Below are 16,432 nucleotides of genomic sequence, written 5' to 3' on the forward strand. Positions count from 1 at the left end.
TGGGTTGCCAGTGGTTTAGATTGAAAGAATAGTGAGAGAGATGGTATTCAGTCTACAAATGAAGCTGTAGATGAGACTGGAGATCTCTGGATACGTTGTAAAAGAGAGAAGCTATCTACAGGTTAGCTAGACTAAGTGTCAGAATACCAGGTGCAATACATGGTGGAAACCACATGTGACCTCGGTGGACTCGGCTATCCCACAACAAAAGTACGAAGATTAGTAATCCAGATCCCACACAGATTGCATAAATAACTAGGGATTTTTGTCATTCTTAGTTAGTCAGAGAATTTGATACCTGTCATTTCAACCAATACATTTCATACAGTCAGATTTCTGTCACATTGTTTTGCCGAGGGGTTTTGTAAGACCATCGGCAGCCATTTTGACATTAATTGAAAGATTGAAAGATATCTTTGAAGCTTGCCCTTGTCAGACGTGTCAAAGTGCTTAGAAATGGTATCTTCAAACTGCTAAATCATGGTCTCTAACGGAGATAGGACTAGCAAGTCATCAACGTATACCATATCGTAGAGAGGTGGAATCTCATACTCTCTTTTGATAAATATAGAGTGATCTAACTGAGTTCGTGTAAAACCCAATAATATCAAGACATCGTTGAGAAGTAAATACCACTCCCGAGGGCTTTGTTTCAGTCTATAGATCGTCTTCATAAGTAATCCAATGTGATTAGGATACTCATCTCGTTGACCTTCTAGAAGTTCAATCTCAATTAGCTCCTTCAATTCAGCATAAAGAAAAGCAGTGACAATATCTACATAATGTAGATACCAGCCCTTGGTTGCAGCGATTACAGTGAAGATTTTGAATGACGTAGGCTTAGCAACGATAGTATAGACTTCGTAGAAATCTAGATCTTTGATCTGTCTAAAACCTCGAGCCACAAGTCGTGCTTTATAGGTGCTATCATACTTGATTTTGAACACCCAGCGAAGTGTAAGGGGCTTCTTGCTTTTCGAACGAGGTATAACCTTCCAGGTACCATTTACCAAGTGACGATATAGCTCTTTGTGAGCAGCAACTAGCCATTTGTCCTTTTTAACACAGGATATAGCTTGTGCCCATCCATTAGGTTTAAAGCCCACGTCATTAGGTGTTAATTTCGAGGTAGCAAACTCTGTAGTAGTGACATTGGTGACAAGACTGACTAAGATGTCGGGTTGTTCTGCTAAGAGTTGTAGGAAGTTGGAATCAAAGAATGACTTGCTAGCTAAGCTATCAATACAAGCCTTGCTAGGCTTCTTGATTCTTGTTGAACGTCGTAACTACCCGCTTTCGGGCTGAATTGGTTAAGTTGAGACGTAGTTCCTATCTTGAATTCTGTCGTCAGGCATAGGATCTAAATGAGAGAAATCGTATTCGAACGATGCCTGATCGAGCTATGAAGGAAGTTGATCATGTTGAAATGGTGCTTGATGAACATTCATGTCCGTGGGAATATCCTCATTAACAACCTGCCGGGAAGCAGGTTGTGACTCGACGAGAGTCCCTCGCCCACCTACTTCAAAGTGGGCACCAGTATCCTCCCGTTGTGCCTCCATAAACCTACCAAAGCTACTCGCCATTTTATCATCGGTTGGTAACAAAAATGTATCAGGATCTGGAAGGATCTCCGGAGCTTGTTCTTCGAGAATGAAAGGATGGATGTGATCGAGAGGAAGGTTCGTAGGTATGTCAAGATGTTTTTCAGGATTATCTTCAACAGTCGGCAGCGGAGTACTGAAACGATATCGGAAGGGTGAGGAAGGACGGGGTTGAACTTGTTTCTTGTTACCGAAACCTGTATTGTCATAGCACTGTGTAGGCACCGTGTGGTAGTCATATTCATTAAGAAAATCGACTGGAATGTGACGATCAGTTATGATTGAAGAACCTTGATCCTGTGCTTGGGTGCTTGAATTGGAATTGTTCGACTGCTTGTTGTAGCCTTTCTTAGCATCTTTCTTCTTGTCGAAGTTAGAGCTAGAAGAGTTGGTGTCCTTTGAATTAGACGATGTGGTATGAACCGAAGGAATCGAGTTATACCCAATAGCAATCTTTGATGATCCTTCTGTAAGATTGAATTCACGGTATATCTCTACCATGAAGTTTGGATCTTTGAGGTTGGGTTTCAAGGCTTGAATGAAGACTTTACAACGGGGATTGTTCTGAATTGAACGAATGAAGAAGTTGAGAGTGGTATTGGCATCAAGGCTTGAACCACGTTGATAGATCTCGAACAGTGCTTCTTTGAAGCGACGTACGAAGTCCTGGGGATTGTTACCTTTGTATTGGAGGGCACAAAGGATTTTAAATCGCTTGAAATTGGGTTGCCAGGATGGAGTACCGTATTCAGCTTGGAGGATCTTGTATGCTTCTCTAGCATTCTCCACTTTGTCGACAAGAGAGGCAGGAATAGGGTCAAGAGTACTAAACATCAGATTACATGCACGGGTGTTACATGTATCCCACTTGTCCATCTCCTTTTGCCAGTCGGCGCGTAGCCGAGTGTTTTCATACTGACGTTCCTTTGCTAGTTCACGAATGACTAGATCGGTGACAAGATCAGCATTCCCACCAACCTTGATGATAGCAAGCTGTCGTATAGCTTCTTCTGTGATATCAAGGAAGTCAGGCCGGGAAGGACGAGTATGTTCCTCTTGAATGACACGAATGTATGCCTTATTGTTCTCCTTCAAAGCCATGTAAAAACGGTGTTCCCAGTTAGCCCTGTTGACTTCTCCTTTGAGCTTTGGGACGATTTTATCAATATCAGATTCATTTCGACTGTCGAAATTGAATTCGAATGTTGTCTGTTGTGTGCGAGAAGATGACCGACGGCGAGATGCTGGCGGCGAGCCTTCTGGTGTATCAGACATACTTGGTAGTACAACAGTCTACCCTATAAAGATTCACCACCTCCACAGTGGCGGTGTAGAGATCTGCAAAATTTAGTCCTAATGAAATTTAGCACTCTGTATTCACCATGTATTGCTTTGCTCTTGAATTCTTCCTTCTTCAACTACCCTCTCTACCATACAATTCAATTCAATTCACTATGGAATACCCTGAGCTCCCTATTGAAGAGGTCCCTCGTACCCCAAGCCCCCCACCCGAACCACCGGATTCCGATACCGAGTCCTTTACCGCCGATACCACCAATTCCGCTGCTTCTGCTATGCCTTGTGAGCCCTTTCCGATGGGTAATCTTGACCGGAAATTACAACGTTGGAACTGGCTAGAGCGAGATACTGCTATCCAAGTGCTTACTTTGGATAGTATTGACTGGTCGAAACAAAGAATTGCGGATTATCTTGGTATCACCCGGAACCAAGTACGCTGGGCGATTGCACGAGGTACTCCTACGCCTCGTAAGCCCCCCGGGTCGAGTCCCGAAATTGATAAGGAGTGAAGTGGATGATATTATTACTTTTATCACTACAGATGAGATCAATCGCCGGCTTTCGTACGAGAAGTTAATTAATATTCTATCTCTTAATATCTCTGTTGATACACTTCGACGAACCTTGGCTAGTAGGGGATATAACCGGCGTGTTGCGCTTGGTCGACCTGATATAAAGGAGAAGAATCTCCTTGAACGCCTCACTTGGGCACGAGCTCACGTTAACTGGACTCGTGATGATTGGTGTCGAATAATCTGGACTGATGAGACCTGGGTAACCCCTGGATACCACCGAAAGGTACGAGTGACTCGGCGAGCTGATGAAGAAAGGCACCCTGACTGCCTTCGACCTCGACGCCGGAAATGTGGAGGATGGATGTTTTGGGCTTCGTTTTTAGGCCTTGAAAAAGGCCCGTCCCTCTTTTGGGAGAAGGAATGGGGCTGGATTGATGCTGAAGGCTATGTCTCGCACATTGCTCCTTTAATGGAGGGGGTTTTTCGCCTTCGAAAGGATCGAAACCCAACTGTTATGCAAGATAATGCGCCTGGGCATTCTGCTAAAGAAACAATTGAATACTTTGAGGAGCTTGGTGTTTGTATAATGGCGTGGCCTGCATTTTCACCGGATTTGAATCCTATTGAATCTGTATGGAATTGGATGAAGGATTGGATAGAGGAGAAGTATGGAGATCAGTATATGACGCCTACTGTACTCCGAGGGGTTGTTCGTGATGCTTGGGATGCTGTACCGGAGGATTTCTTGAATGGGCTGATTGAGAGTATGCCTGCTCGGTGCTAGGCGGTTATTGATGCTCAGGGGGGTGCTACTAAGTACTAAGTGTTGTATGTAGTAGTGGCATTGTATATGAGAAATTGTTGTATGTTGTATGTGAGAGAAATGGAGAGTTGAAAGGTTGAGAACCCTGTTTTTTAAAAGAATAATGTTGTATCAATTTGTAAAATACCATATTAAATACTAAGCTAATTTATACGCTAGTACCGCCACTGTGGAGGTGGTGAATCTTTATAGGGTAGACTGTTGTAAGTAGTCAAGAAAGTAAGGGGTATGATTGGCTTGCTATGGCGGGTAGCAAGTCAGAAGTGGGGTTCGACGATCCGATTTTTGGGATGTCAAAGCGTTGTCGACGACGGTATCGGCAACTATGGTTGGTTGTCGAAGATAATCCAACTTATACTAGATGGTTCAAAAGGGGTTAGACAAGGTGTTAATCTTGTCTTCTTTTGGTGAGAGACTCTGATTTGTGTGGTCAAGAACCACACTGAGTATCCACACCGTGGTGCGACGCAGTACGCCAAAAAAGTGGTTAAACCAGGGTTTCGAAGGTTGCATTACACAATAGCTTTGAAAACAACGGCGCTCATAACCTGAGAGAGAGGGTATTCAGTCTACAAATGAAGCTGTAGATGAAACTGGAGATCTCTGGATGTGTTGTAAAAGAGAGAAGCTATCTACAGGTTAGCTAGACTAAGTACTAGGAGCAAACATAGAAGTCACGTGACTTCTAACAAATAGGAACAAGCCGAGATTCAATAGAGTACTGGACTGATGCTGCGAAATCGGCAACCACTCCCAACAATGGCAAATGGGAACCTCATGAGGGGTGATGGCGGGGTTAGCGGGGTTGGCCCTAATCTTGTTGGTCTCAGATTGATGTTTGCGATTCCAGTGGAAGTGCATTGCCTTTTTAAGATGTAAAAGAATGTTTAACTCTACGAAAGATGTATAAGGAAGACACCCGAGTCGAATCATGACAAGGTGTTCTTTAAATGGTATCATTGCGCGTCAAAACCTGTCTATGAATAGTCATGCACCAGGCAAACAAGAAAGTAGCAATGACTGGACACAGTCCAGTCTCAAGCAGGAATTCTCACTGTTGTGTCAAAAGATATGGAAGTTTCTTTTGATAACAGAAAGCATCAAGAGAAATCAAGAGTCCACGATACTTGGAGTAGCGTTAAACATCAGAAAAATAGAGCAAAAGGCCCCATAACGACCGTACGCTCGCTGTCATAACATCGTGGGCGTAAAAGCGTCATCAGCTCAAGTTCGTTTAAAGGGTTGACTGAACATCGACGGATACATCATTCTCAATATCTTTCAGGCGATCCTCAAACTCAGACCAATGGTACATGACAGTCTTTGCGCCAAGGTCAGTCAGGGCCTTGGCCATTGCCTTCTGCGTCTCTTCGCCATTGTAGCTGCCAACATAAGCAATGACAGGGATACCAGCACGAACCGCCGAAAGAGCGCCAGACTTGCTGTCCTCGATGGCAACAGTTTCGGAAGCAGTCTTGCCGACCTGCTCGAGAGCATACAGATAGATAGCGGGGTCGGGCTTGGAGGTAGGCTTTGGTAGAGAATTGGCAGCGCTGAAGACCTTGTCCTCGTCAAAGTACTTGTCCTGACCGACCTTCCTGATAGAAGCGAGCACGCGGCGCAAAGCGGAGGAGGAGACTACTGCAAGACCGTACTTCTTCGACGCGTAAATCTTCTCCAGCTCTTCGGTGGCACCGATACAAGGCCTAGCCTTGGCGTTCAGCTTGGCAATGACTTTGTCCTCTTCTTTCGTGACGTATGCTTCCAGCTTCTCCGCATCGATCTCGAAGTCGTACTTCTTCTGCAGGGAGACCATCATGCCGCGAAAGTTCTGGCCGACAAAGTCTTTGATGAGCTGGTCGCCTGTGTAACGATCGGGGAGGTTGTTCGCCTCCAGAATCTCGTTGGCCAGGTCGGCGCAAGCCTCAAAGGCCAACTCCTCTGAGAGGACCAGAGTGTTGTCGCAATCGAAGAAAATTTCAGTAATCTGCAATTCCGGTTAGTGTGAGTGCGTCTCTCTCTCTCCTGGGAGATACTGGGATCCTCGTACCTTAGTCATGATGAAGGTACGGAGAATAGATCCGAGGTGTTTGTTTATTGAGATGGCGGTGGAATGCGGGCAGAAGTGCAATGTATGAAGAGAATTGGTCTGGTGTGATGTAGAAGAGTGGATGCAGGTCAAGATGAGGGGAAGAGAAATGCCTGGGGAAAACAAGGAACTAGGCGACTGGAGTATTTAAGTCAAGGCAAGAGCCCAAAGGAAATGACGCCGCGATCACAATCTCCAAGGGGAAACCGGGCCAGAGCGGGAGGGGCGGGTCACTGACGTGGGGCCAAATGTACCAGACACTTGGACTTGGCCCTGTTTGACTGCGCATAAGCAGGTACCTAGTACTTCAAATCTGGGGAGACGGTCAGACATTCAGCCAATAAGAAAGCACAGACCTAAGTTAAGCTAGTCTGTTTACATTCTAGTGTTCATTTTCAATTCCGGGCAGCGATAGTTTCTTCACCTCGCAGTTTCTCGCAGCTTCTCTCATTTTCTCACCGGTTTATTTTTATGATTTTCTGGGATGTTTCAAACTTGCCGTGATATAAAATTCCCGCTATATCCATGAGTGCTCTGCTAAAGTGACTTTAATATGCAGGTAACCTTCTCACCTGATGTTTAGACAGGATTCTAGACTGCAAATGGGCCGTTTGATTGGACATCGCTGGATACGACTATATCTCAGCCTACTAGGCCCAAACTCATGCACGGCCATGCCTCCGTTTTTTCACGGTCTTCCTGTCCTCCGAGGGGAGGCCAAACTCCAATTCGCACGGGTACGAAATGTTTGAGAATCATACACAAGCATGCAGACCTGAAGCTCCGCCCGTTGGTCCATCTTTTCGTGTCATCTTGATAACTGGCGCGTTCAGATAATATAAAACACGGAACTATGCACTTGGACGTTCAGAGTATGTTTGGCGGGGACTAAGAGAGAACCCCGATGTTGGCATCACCTCGGTACAGAGTACAAGTGATATACTCCAATTCCGGTGAGCGATGAGCCATTTGAAAGCTTTATACCTCATTCTATCGTTACCATAGTTGAGAGTTAGTATCATCATCTCGGTGTCAGGGGAAGTTGTGTCCAACCTTGGAACATGCCTTGTACTACTATTCTCGGAGTGCGACAGTCCGGAAGCTAGAGTGGTAGACATCTTACCATCGTATCCAGCAATCATTTCATTCCAATCTCTAGACGGATTGATGCCACTAGGAACCATGTAGTTCGGCTCTGTATACATCGCACGAACCCAGGTCCAACCTCTTCTGTACAACCACCATGGTTAGCCAGACTTTGGCAGCCGAATAGGCCAAATTCACAATGCTCATCAACAACACATGTATTGCAACAGTTGTCGGTCACGTATACGGCCTCTCGCATTGAAGCGTTACACTTGACAATCCACTTTGTTTAATTGATACTAGTCCTTTGCAAGTCCCGTAGCACTATACCGTTGGTTTGGTACTACAGCACCAAGCCTTGGTATCACTATACTAGTCTTCCGCAAAGCATTACCCACAGTGCCCCAGGGCCGAACAGTTGGGCCTAAAGCCTAGCCCCCGGCCTAGCGTGGGCCCCTATTAGGACCTTACGAAAGCCTCAAAAAAAAATCTTAGCGTTCATGAAGCCACTTAGCCATTGAAATTATCGGCTGGATATTATCACTATTCTGCTTTATCTATTAAACACTACTACATTATCACTATAACAACCGCTATTTACCGTATGGTAGAAGGCCGGGTCTGCTCCTCGAATATCTACAGAGGGAATCCATTTCAGAGAGATTGCTTTTCAATCTCTGTCAATATCGTAAAATTAGCGCATGAAACCGCGCAGTTTTCAACACCGTTCAGACAACGTAAATAGGTCTCCGGTACTTCAAGACGACGCGCTGCTTCCCAAACAGCGCTAACTTCTTGCTTCTTAATAGCCTGGATGGCTATTAAAAATCCTACCCTCTTGCTTTGCTGAATTTCTAGACGATCGGGTGCGGGTTGGTGGCATAGTGGGTGTGTGAATAAGTAACGTAATTCCCAAGCGAGCTGGCCACCCCAACCAGCCTATTAATTTTAAACGCATTTATTTCAACCAAAACTCCATCAAATTCAATCAGCTAAATTCTAGGTCTATCTGGACATGCATCTCTTCTATGGCCCTGATTTCCACATGCACCGCATTTCGGTAATGCCCTTGTTCTTGGTAATAAAGGTGCTTCCCTGTGCGCGCGGACCTGGGGGCGGGGAGGTTCAATCACTTCCTCTGGTTGCACAATTAAAGCAGTATCTTCCTGAACCGATAAGCCCTCTGTAGCAGGTATCTACTTTCGAGATCGAGTTTTTTTCTGCTTCTTTTTCTCGTTTTCCGATCGTAGATCGTGAACTTCTTTCTCAAGAATCGCTGCTGATTGCATCGTCATTTGGCAAGCTTTCAAAACCTGGTTTATCGCTGAATTGAGTGGAATTGGCGGGCTTCGGGATCTTTGACGAAGTAATGCTTTGATTGAGGATGCTTGTTTCAATAATTGAATGTGATTTGTTGGTGTTTTTGGCTCCCATTCACTACCTCGACTAGATGGGGGAGTCGGAGTTCGAAGTTGAATATTGAGCTTAGACAACACTCGATCTAGATAAAGAGGAACTAAACCAGCAGCTGTAAAGCTGTTTTGAATAGTTTCTGATTTGAAAGCTTCAAGTCGTGCAACTGGTAATGCCTCAAGAAAATCAAGTTTGTCGATATGGTTGACGCCAAGACGCATTTTCTTTTCAACAAGTTGACCGTAAGAGCGTTTTAATACCGCAAAACAACCAATATCAAGTGGCTGTAAAAGATGAGATGAATGTGCAGGCATACAGATTGGAATGATGCTGTTTTTTCGCAAAGTTCCTCGAATTTCGGGTCAAATGACGTCCGTCAAGTATCAAAAGTCGATATTGACCTTTTGTCCGTGAATAAGTCGATGGAATGAATAGTTTTTCAAGCCATCGAAGGCCAATTTCATCAGAGGTCCATCCATTAGGACTGACTTCAAAGCGCCAATCATTTGGAAGATTGTCGAACCAAGATTCAATGAATACTTTGCCTTTGAAAATAATGCAAGGAGGTAGTGCCCAACCTGAAGCATTTGTACATTCAATTGCAGTCACCCATTCGCGATTTCCAGGTTGTAAAAGTGATCGCCGACCGTAGTATTCAGATCTCGTAATGACTTTAGCAGTTGCGGTTAATCCCATTGCAAAACCAGTCTCATCGAAGTTATAAATGTCATCGTTGTCAATGCCGTATTGAAGAATCGTTTTTTGAACAAGTGTAAACCATTCACCAATGATTTTTGGATCTTCACATTTGGCACGTTCGTAATTGTAACGTCTGGAGAATCTCGAGGATAGATTGGGATGTCGTTTAATGTAATTAGTGACCCAATTTTGCCGACTGTAGATGATGGGTTGATTCCGCGATGCGAAAGTAGAACATTCGCCATTTCTTGCACCATTGAAGGTCGTGGAGCTGAACCACGAGCGTCCATAGAGAATATCCATTTCTGAAGAGATTCCTCTTCAGTATCGGTCAATTGATGAGAGTTGGCGCGAGAAATCGCGCGGTGTTGTATACCATTCAGGCGGGTAGAGAAAGGGTGATCTTGGGACGTTAAAACGGCGCGCCACTTCACGACTTGAAGAGATTTCTTGATTCTTAAAAGCCTGGATAGCTAGTAAGATCCTACCCTCTTGCTCTATTGAATTTCGAGAGGATTGAGTACGAATTGGTGGCATGGTGGGTGGTTGAACTAACTAAGATCTAATTCATGGACGTGTTTTGGTTGGGGTGGCCAGCTCGCTTGGGAATTACGTCAAGTGATTATAAATGGACGGACGCGTAATGGTTTTGGTGCGCCTTGGTTATAAGCTTTGTGCTACTCCGTGCTCCGTAGTCAGACCCGAGTCATTTTTGTAAACAGGAACCTTTTGTTTGCGTGTTTATTTTCTAGAGCTCCGGAAATCCCTTCTTTCAAGGTAGCGCCTGCTCGGGAAACTTTGGGGACTCAGGAAATGTTACAACACCTTCTTTCGACCGCTCAACTACCATGAAATCCCAGATCACCCCCAAGGTGACCTCAAAACCTGCAACATATGTCTAAAACCCAGGCCTTGTTTCCAAGGTGCCCCTTACTTTTCAGAAGAGGTCGACCAACTGCCAGCTCACGCAGTACGTAAACCTTCTTGAGATACGCTTTCTTGCTTGTTTCCTTATTATCTCCACCAACGACTGTATTTAACATTCACCGAATAGTACTACACATCAAACTATTTTTTTTCAAACTATGTTCAGCCTTTGGTGTTTTATGATACCAATTAGCCATGGACGTATTCCTGGCAAGCTAGTGAAACGGCGCAATTTGTTTCAACTTTTCATCCTAAGAAGGAAGGAGCCAGGGAAGAATGGTATAGAGATTTTGCTAAGCGAGCTCAAACTGAGTACGATCCCCTGGGCCAAGTTGTCGAATGGCTGCGGACTCTATCCACAATGATCAGTGTGCAATATGTGGTATTCGAATTGGAAGATCATGGGATGACTGCAGACAAGTTGGAAAAAGACAAGTAAGAAAAAGAAGTTTCTCGGATGGCTGCAGAAAAGTTTGAAAAAGTAGAGGCGCGCATAAGCAATTGTCCCACCTTCTATCTTTGACGTACCCTGCGCTGATAAATCAAAATTGCGCTCGCCCTCCAAGGCCGTGAAACAGAGGACTAGTTGATACAGTCTGGCCATTGACAATGCTTTCTTGAGAACTATCCATGAGTGTTACTTGATGATAGAAATCTAGGGGTGCAACATGGTACGATCAATGGATGTATAATTTTCTCTAGCTGAACAGACAGTCCGCCCTATTCAATTATATGCGGACATGGCTAACTCAAAAGAAGAAAAGAAAGTCGATTCAAAATCGAATCGAAAAAAAAATCATGCGACAGTTGCAGGGTTCGAACCTGCGCCCTCGAAAGGACTAGATACCTCGAATGGAAATTCACTGATGGGAAGTTAGTTTGAATGTCAGAACCAAATTTGCTCGCAGGTACTCACAGTCTAGCGTGTTAGACCACTCCACCAAACTGCCTTGGTTATAGGCTACCATCTCTCATGTAAATATGACTGAAGGATTTGCACCTCCAATCATCGCAGTTCAGAAGGGCGTGTTTACCAACCTCGCTAGATACGACCGATGCGTAGGTACTTGAGTAAGATATCATGATTTTAAACCCAGATATCGTACCTGGGCAACCTACAACGAGTTTAAGTGACATATGAGCAGACTCGTGATAACTTTCGAACCAGAACAGTAATTTCAGAATTTGATTCACGGATTTTTTAAACGGGTAGAGATCGCTAAATCGTTTGCACCAAATCTTACCAATAGAGGAATAACGAACAGAATAGCGAACAAAATAACGAGCAACGCTCAATTGATGAATAACTGTGACTGATTCTTGAGAAAATTAGACTCGAATTGGATCAGGAGGTATGTATGCCGGATCCCACGACTGACGCATCACAACAAGGTTCTTGAAATCACGGGGGTTTTTCCCTTTACCCTGGTACGCAGACGTAACAACGCTCAAACCCCCGTTTAGAAAGGAGCTTGATGCCTGAATACTGTAATCAGCACCACTTTCAACACCGCTCTATACAGCACACTGTGAATGATCCGTGTGCTGAATAAAGCTTTTGGCACCATACACAATTGAGATCCTGAATTTACATGGTGTGAAAAGCTTCAGACAGTACAACGCCAGTAGGACCCCTATACTTTGATTACTAAGGCACACGTATCAGTAATTCAAATTTTTGAATCTTTCTGCCGTTCCAAGTTGCGTCATCAAGGCTTCAACTCCTTCATATGTTGTAGAGGCGGGTTTAAACCCTGAGCGTAATACGTCAGCGTACTCCGTACCCTGGGATTACATCTCCATTGTTATCAGTGTATACCCCGCCAACAAAGTCTTTCAAAACCGGATGAGCCTCGATCTCCAAGGTGTATCTATATTTATAGCTACAACTAGAGTTGTTTTCTAGAAACCATATAGCTGGTTTTGTTTTCCAGAACATCTTTTTTCTTGAAGTGCACTTCCGTAGATCTTCCCAAAAAAAATTTCAAAACGGGATGCCCTAAACAAATTTATTATATATTTCATAGTGAAACCGCATTCCTGTATGCAAAAACTTAGGGTGTCCACGTGAGCACTGACCATGGGACTAAAGCGAGAGGTCAGGCGGGCCTGGCATGATTTCTGCCATATCTAACAGTTGGCCGCTATTCACCTCTGTAGCAGGGTTCGATCAGCGCCGATTACTAAGTATCTACATGACAGAAGCCCCGTTGTTTAAGTTGGCCCATCTCGGCTGCTGTACGGAGTAGGCTAGACTTAAATCCGAACCCTGCTAATTGCCCACTCGACCCGACTAAAAAAAAACATTGCAACGTAACGCCTCATCAAATCAAAATTAATATAACCAGCACGACCCAACGGATCTCGGGCCAAATCGCCATTTTGCACAGCCCGCAAACCCGAGACAGCTCCTAGTACAGCCCCGGAGTACGACCCTATTGCAATTTTTGAATTCGAAAGATAGTTGGCAATACTAACTTTAGCCAAAAGAAAGCAAGCATGGGCTCTTCCGATACTTTCCCGACCCTGGAGTCACTTCATTTCCCGTCGGCGCAGCTTTCAATCTCCCAGACACTTTCATCTCTGCGTCGATCGGCGCTGTCCGTCGCCAATCGGCTCCAGTCTATTGAGACAGACGCCACCTTTGCGCAAGAGGTTGCGGACCACTATGGCCTACCGCTGGTTGCTAATGAGCGCTGCGGAAGCTGGTATATCCCGCCTACAGCCAAGGCTGGCAGTACTTATTTCAAGAGTACCGACGGCCACACCGGTCAGTGGGATTTTAGCTTTCGTAGGCTAAACTTGCAGTTGCTCCCTCTGGCTAGAGATTCTGGGGGGTTAGTCTGACCTATTTCTCACTGTCCCCCTTTGCTGATTGATGTAAATCTATGTTGGAGTGCCTTTGGTTGACCTTTGTTGGCCGAAGTATAAGCCATAGCGACAACTCCACCACTGCACGTTGATCACAAGAGCAAAAAAGAGAACACAAAAAGCTGACGACAATTTCTTTGATGCCGCAGCTGTGTAATTGTGGACTCAACTCGCCGAGGAAAACGTATGTACCGCATCCATGTGCAGCATCCCCAACTAGAGAATTATCCCGCTTCCCTTGCTCATATGGCCGCTATACATGTTATGGCCACAGTCAAACCTCAAGCGCTCTATTAACCCGCCCCTAGTGATGCCGGATGCATTATCAAAAACGGTCCCAATCTGGAGTGCCGTCCTGAACAGAGCTCTATTCCCATCCGCCACTGCATACCACCCAGTCCGCCTTCCGCCCGATTACCTCGGAGCATCGGAAGAGGCACAGATCGAGAATCGAATCGAAGGATTCGTGCATTCACTAAAGGTACGCATGCGCAACGTTAGCGTCACAGGTGCAAATTATTGCGCCAAGCCCGATCCTCCTCTAAGCAAAAGTGGCTGAAGCTTGATTACCACCAGAGCCTAAAACTTGATCTGGACAATCTGCGCCAGCAACTCGGGAAACCAATCCAGATCGCCTGGGCCAACAGGACATACTTCCACCCCGCGGATCTGCACACGAGCGATGAGTACAATCTACTCGTACTATGTTCCGCTTCGAGGCGCGTGCACGGCGCCGAAATGTCCGAAGGCGGATACATTCAAGGCGCGGGGGATGATAGCGAGGCGTGGGCGTATGGGCTGACGCCGCCGGTGTTCTGGGCTAATCAGGCTGTTCTGAAGAGTACACCTGAAGATGAATTGCCGGGGCTTATTGACCGACTGGTGGCTGAGCACAAGTTGCTGGGTATGGCTCAAGATGCGACGCTCATTGCTCCCACGCGCAATTTGTACATTGGCTCTGGGGGCGGGGTTAATGATGGAGGTCGATATGATCTTGTCATTGACTGCAATGGTAGCGCTACGGCTGTGGAGGGCAATGCGAAGCGGCTCAATTTGGGTTGCGATTCTGGGAAACTGGGAAGTCGTGATCTACGGAAATGCCTGGACAAAGTGCGTGAGTTCACCGGGGATCATCTTGGGGCGAATTCATCGCTTTCGGTGCTAGTTACTTGTGAAAATGGGAAAGATCTCTCGGCAGGGACGCTTCTAGCGATCATTTGTCTGTTTTATAGTGATGAGGGTATGTATGCGATGCCCCAGATGGTCTGGGTGATAGATTCAAACGCTATTTGAAAGAAAAAAAAGGCTAACTATTTCTCGCAGGCGACTTCGATGCTTCACTGAGCAAACGTGCGATCAGCAAGCAGTTCATTCGACAGCGTTTAGCCTGGATCGTGTCGTCGAAACATGACGTGAACCCGTCTCGCGCCACGCTTCAATCTGTCAATGCTTTCCTGATGCAGCCGCCGGATTATTGACTTTGAGCAATGGGATGGCATTGCATCACTTGGTCGGACCAGACTGATTTCGGACCGCCAGGGTCATGAAGAACTTGCTCCAGAGATCGCTCATTCGTTGTCCACGGCCTCTACAATAGCGCCGGCACTGCCCTGGTCAAAGGAATCAAGCACGGCCATATCCTCCACGCTGATATTGAAGTCGAAAACGTCCGCATTGGCCACGATTCGGTCGGGGTTGTCGGTCTTGGGCAGAGGCACCCAGCCCTTCTGTAGCGCAAAGCGGATCAAGACCTGCTGGGTGGACTTGCCGTATTTCTTTGCGACCTCCACTAGTGTTGGGTCGTTGGCTTTATAGTTTCGCACGATGGGCGAATACGCCTCGACAATAATACCATTATTCTGGCAGTATTCGTCAATGACGCGCTGTTGGCACCACGGGTGAAGCTGCAGAAATTAAAGATCAGTGATCACGATCGAACCAAACAACTACCCAAGTAGTCAGAAGAGTAGTAGTAGAAGCAAAAGCACCGACCTCAATTTGATTAACATGAGGCGGGAACACTTGCGCATATGAGCGCATCTCCTCGATGTGCCCCACACCGAAGTTGCTAACCCCGATACTCTTCGTCTTACCCTCCGCGTAGAGCTTCTCAAGCGCCTGCCACAAAAGCTTCCGCCCAGCAGAGCCTGAGCTAGAGGAGTGAATCAGGAACAAATCAACATATCCATCTGCGCCGCCGATCTTGTGCACGGAAGCCAACAATTTATCGTAGGTAGCCTCGACCGAGACTGCAGGGCTGAGGATCTTGGTCGTGACGAAGATCTGATCTCTGGGGACGCTGGTGGTGCGCAATGCCTCGCCAACTTCCGCTTCATTGGCGTAGAATTGTGCTGTATCGATGTGTCGGTAGCCGGCGTCCAATGCCTTCAGGCAGGACTGCACGCACTGGTTGGTGGGGGAGCGATAGACGCCGAAGCCGAGGCGCGGGATGCGGGCACTCGAATTTTGGAGGGGAAGAAGATCCGTAATCTTGAAGGAGGCAGACATCTTGGAGTGATTGAAGAGGTATTGCTGTTTGCGAAAGGAAAAAAAAAAGCCGACTTGGAGTTTGCCTTTCAGAAGGATAATCTCCTGGCCCCGCTTTGCGAAAATGAGGTCATTTTGGATGACTAAACTCAAACACCTGGAGCTGCAACGCCTGCGAAGGGGCAGGGCGGGTGACTACACACCAGGGGGGTCCGCCTGAGATCTCACGTTTGTTCGATGCCTTAGGCCTCCGCCAAGAACTCCTGTGTGCCTTGTGTTTTTCATTACCTTACCACATTCTTACAACTACCCCACTTCTTTCTTACTAGTACCGTAACTCATGGTAGGTCTTCTCAATGTTACAACACTTTCCATTGCCCGTCTTATTATCCTGTCGGGAAATAAACACGAAAGTCAAATCCTATTTGCTATTATTTAGGAACTATACTATTTAGAAAGGCCGTAACCTAACACTGGAAACAATTCAGAAACCTTCCTCAACCCCTGCTCCCTTAAATCATCACATCTCCCACCTGTGCAGATCCAAAATCAAAACCAAACCTAAACTCAACAATCCTCAATTCTCAGCTAGGGTGACCATGTGCTTAAAACAAAGATT

General features: G+C 45.9%; 5 protein-coding genes and 1 non-coding gene across 6 annotated transcripts; 2 read left to right on the forward strand and 4 right to left on the reverse strand.

Moving 5' to 3' along the window:
• Positions 1-1,400: 1,400 nt before the first annotated feature.
• Positions 1,401-2,879, reverse strand: Pdw03_7140 (uncharacterized protein; the record flags this gene model as incomplete). Its single annotated transcript, XM_014678714.1, has 1 exon — positions 1,401-2,879. One exon carries the CDS (start codon positions 2,877-2,879, stop codon positions 1,401-1,403), a length of 1,479 nt encoding a protein of 492 aa, XP_014534200.1.
• Positions 2,880-3,058: 179 nt separating this feature from the next.
• Positions 3,059-3,412, forward strand: Pdw03_7141 (uncharacterized protein; the record flags this gene model as incomplete). The annotated part of the gene is made up of 1 exon (XM_066101568.1): positions 3,059-3,412. One exon carries the CDS (start codon positions 3,059-3,061, stop codon positions 3,410-3,412), a length of 354 nt encoding a protein of 117 aa, XP_065956651.1.
• Positions 3,413-5,475: 2,063 nt separating this feature from the next.
• On the reverse strand, positions 5,476-6,300 carry Pdw03_7142 (HAD-superfamily hydrolase, subfamily IA; the record flags this gene model as incomplete). The annotated part of the gene is made up of 2 exons (XM_014678713.1): positions 5,476-6,228; positions 6,292-6,300. The coding sequence occupies 2 exons, from the start codon at positions 6,298-6,300 to the stop codon at positions 5,476-5,478; spliced, it is 762 nt and encodes a 253-aa protein (XP_014534199.1).
• A 4,956-nt stretch (positions 6,301-11,256) lies between these two features.
• Positions 11,257-11,405, reverse strand: Pdw03_tRNA83. The gene has a single exon. It is a non-coding gene; the product is annotated as a tRNA-His (tRNA).
• A 1,130-nt stretch (positions 11,406-12,535) lies between these two features.
• Positions 12,536-14,804, forward strand: Pdw03_7143 (tRNA A64-2'-O-ribosylphosphate transferase, RIT1; the record flags this gene model as incomplete). The annotated part of the gene is made up of 7 exons (XM_066101569.1): positions 12,536-12,553; positions 12,871-12,882; positions 12,946-13,292; positions 13,476-13,510; positions 13,635-13,807; positions 13,903-14,566; positions 14,650-14,804. 7 exons carry the CDS (start codon positions 12,536-12,538, stop codon positions 14,802-14,804), a joined length of 1,404 nt encoding a protein of 467 aa, XP_065956652.1.
• Positions 14,805-14,894: 90 nt separating this feature from the next.
• On the reverse strand, positions 14,895-15,834 carry Pdw03_7144 (Aldo/keto reductase; the record flags this gene model as incomplete). Its single annotated transcript, XM_066101570.1, has 2 exons — positions 14,895-15,230; positions 15,319-15,834. The coding sequence occupies 2 exons, from the start codon at positions 15,832-15,834 to the stop codon at positions 14,895-14,897; spliced, it is 852 nt and encodes a 283-aa protein (XP_065956653.1).
• Positions 15,835-16,432: the final 598 nt, after the last annotated feature.

The sequence above is a fragment of the Penicillium digitatum genome, chromosome 2 (genome assembly GCF_016767815.1).
Source record: "Penicillium digitatum chromosome 2, complete sequence".
Lineage (NCBI taxonomy): Eukaryota > Fungi > Ascomycota > Eurotiomycetes > Eurotiales > Aspergillaceae > Penicillium > Penicillium digitatum.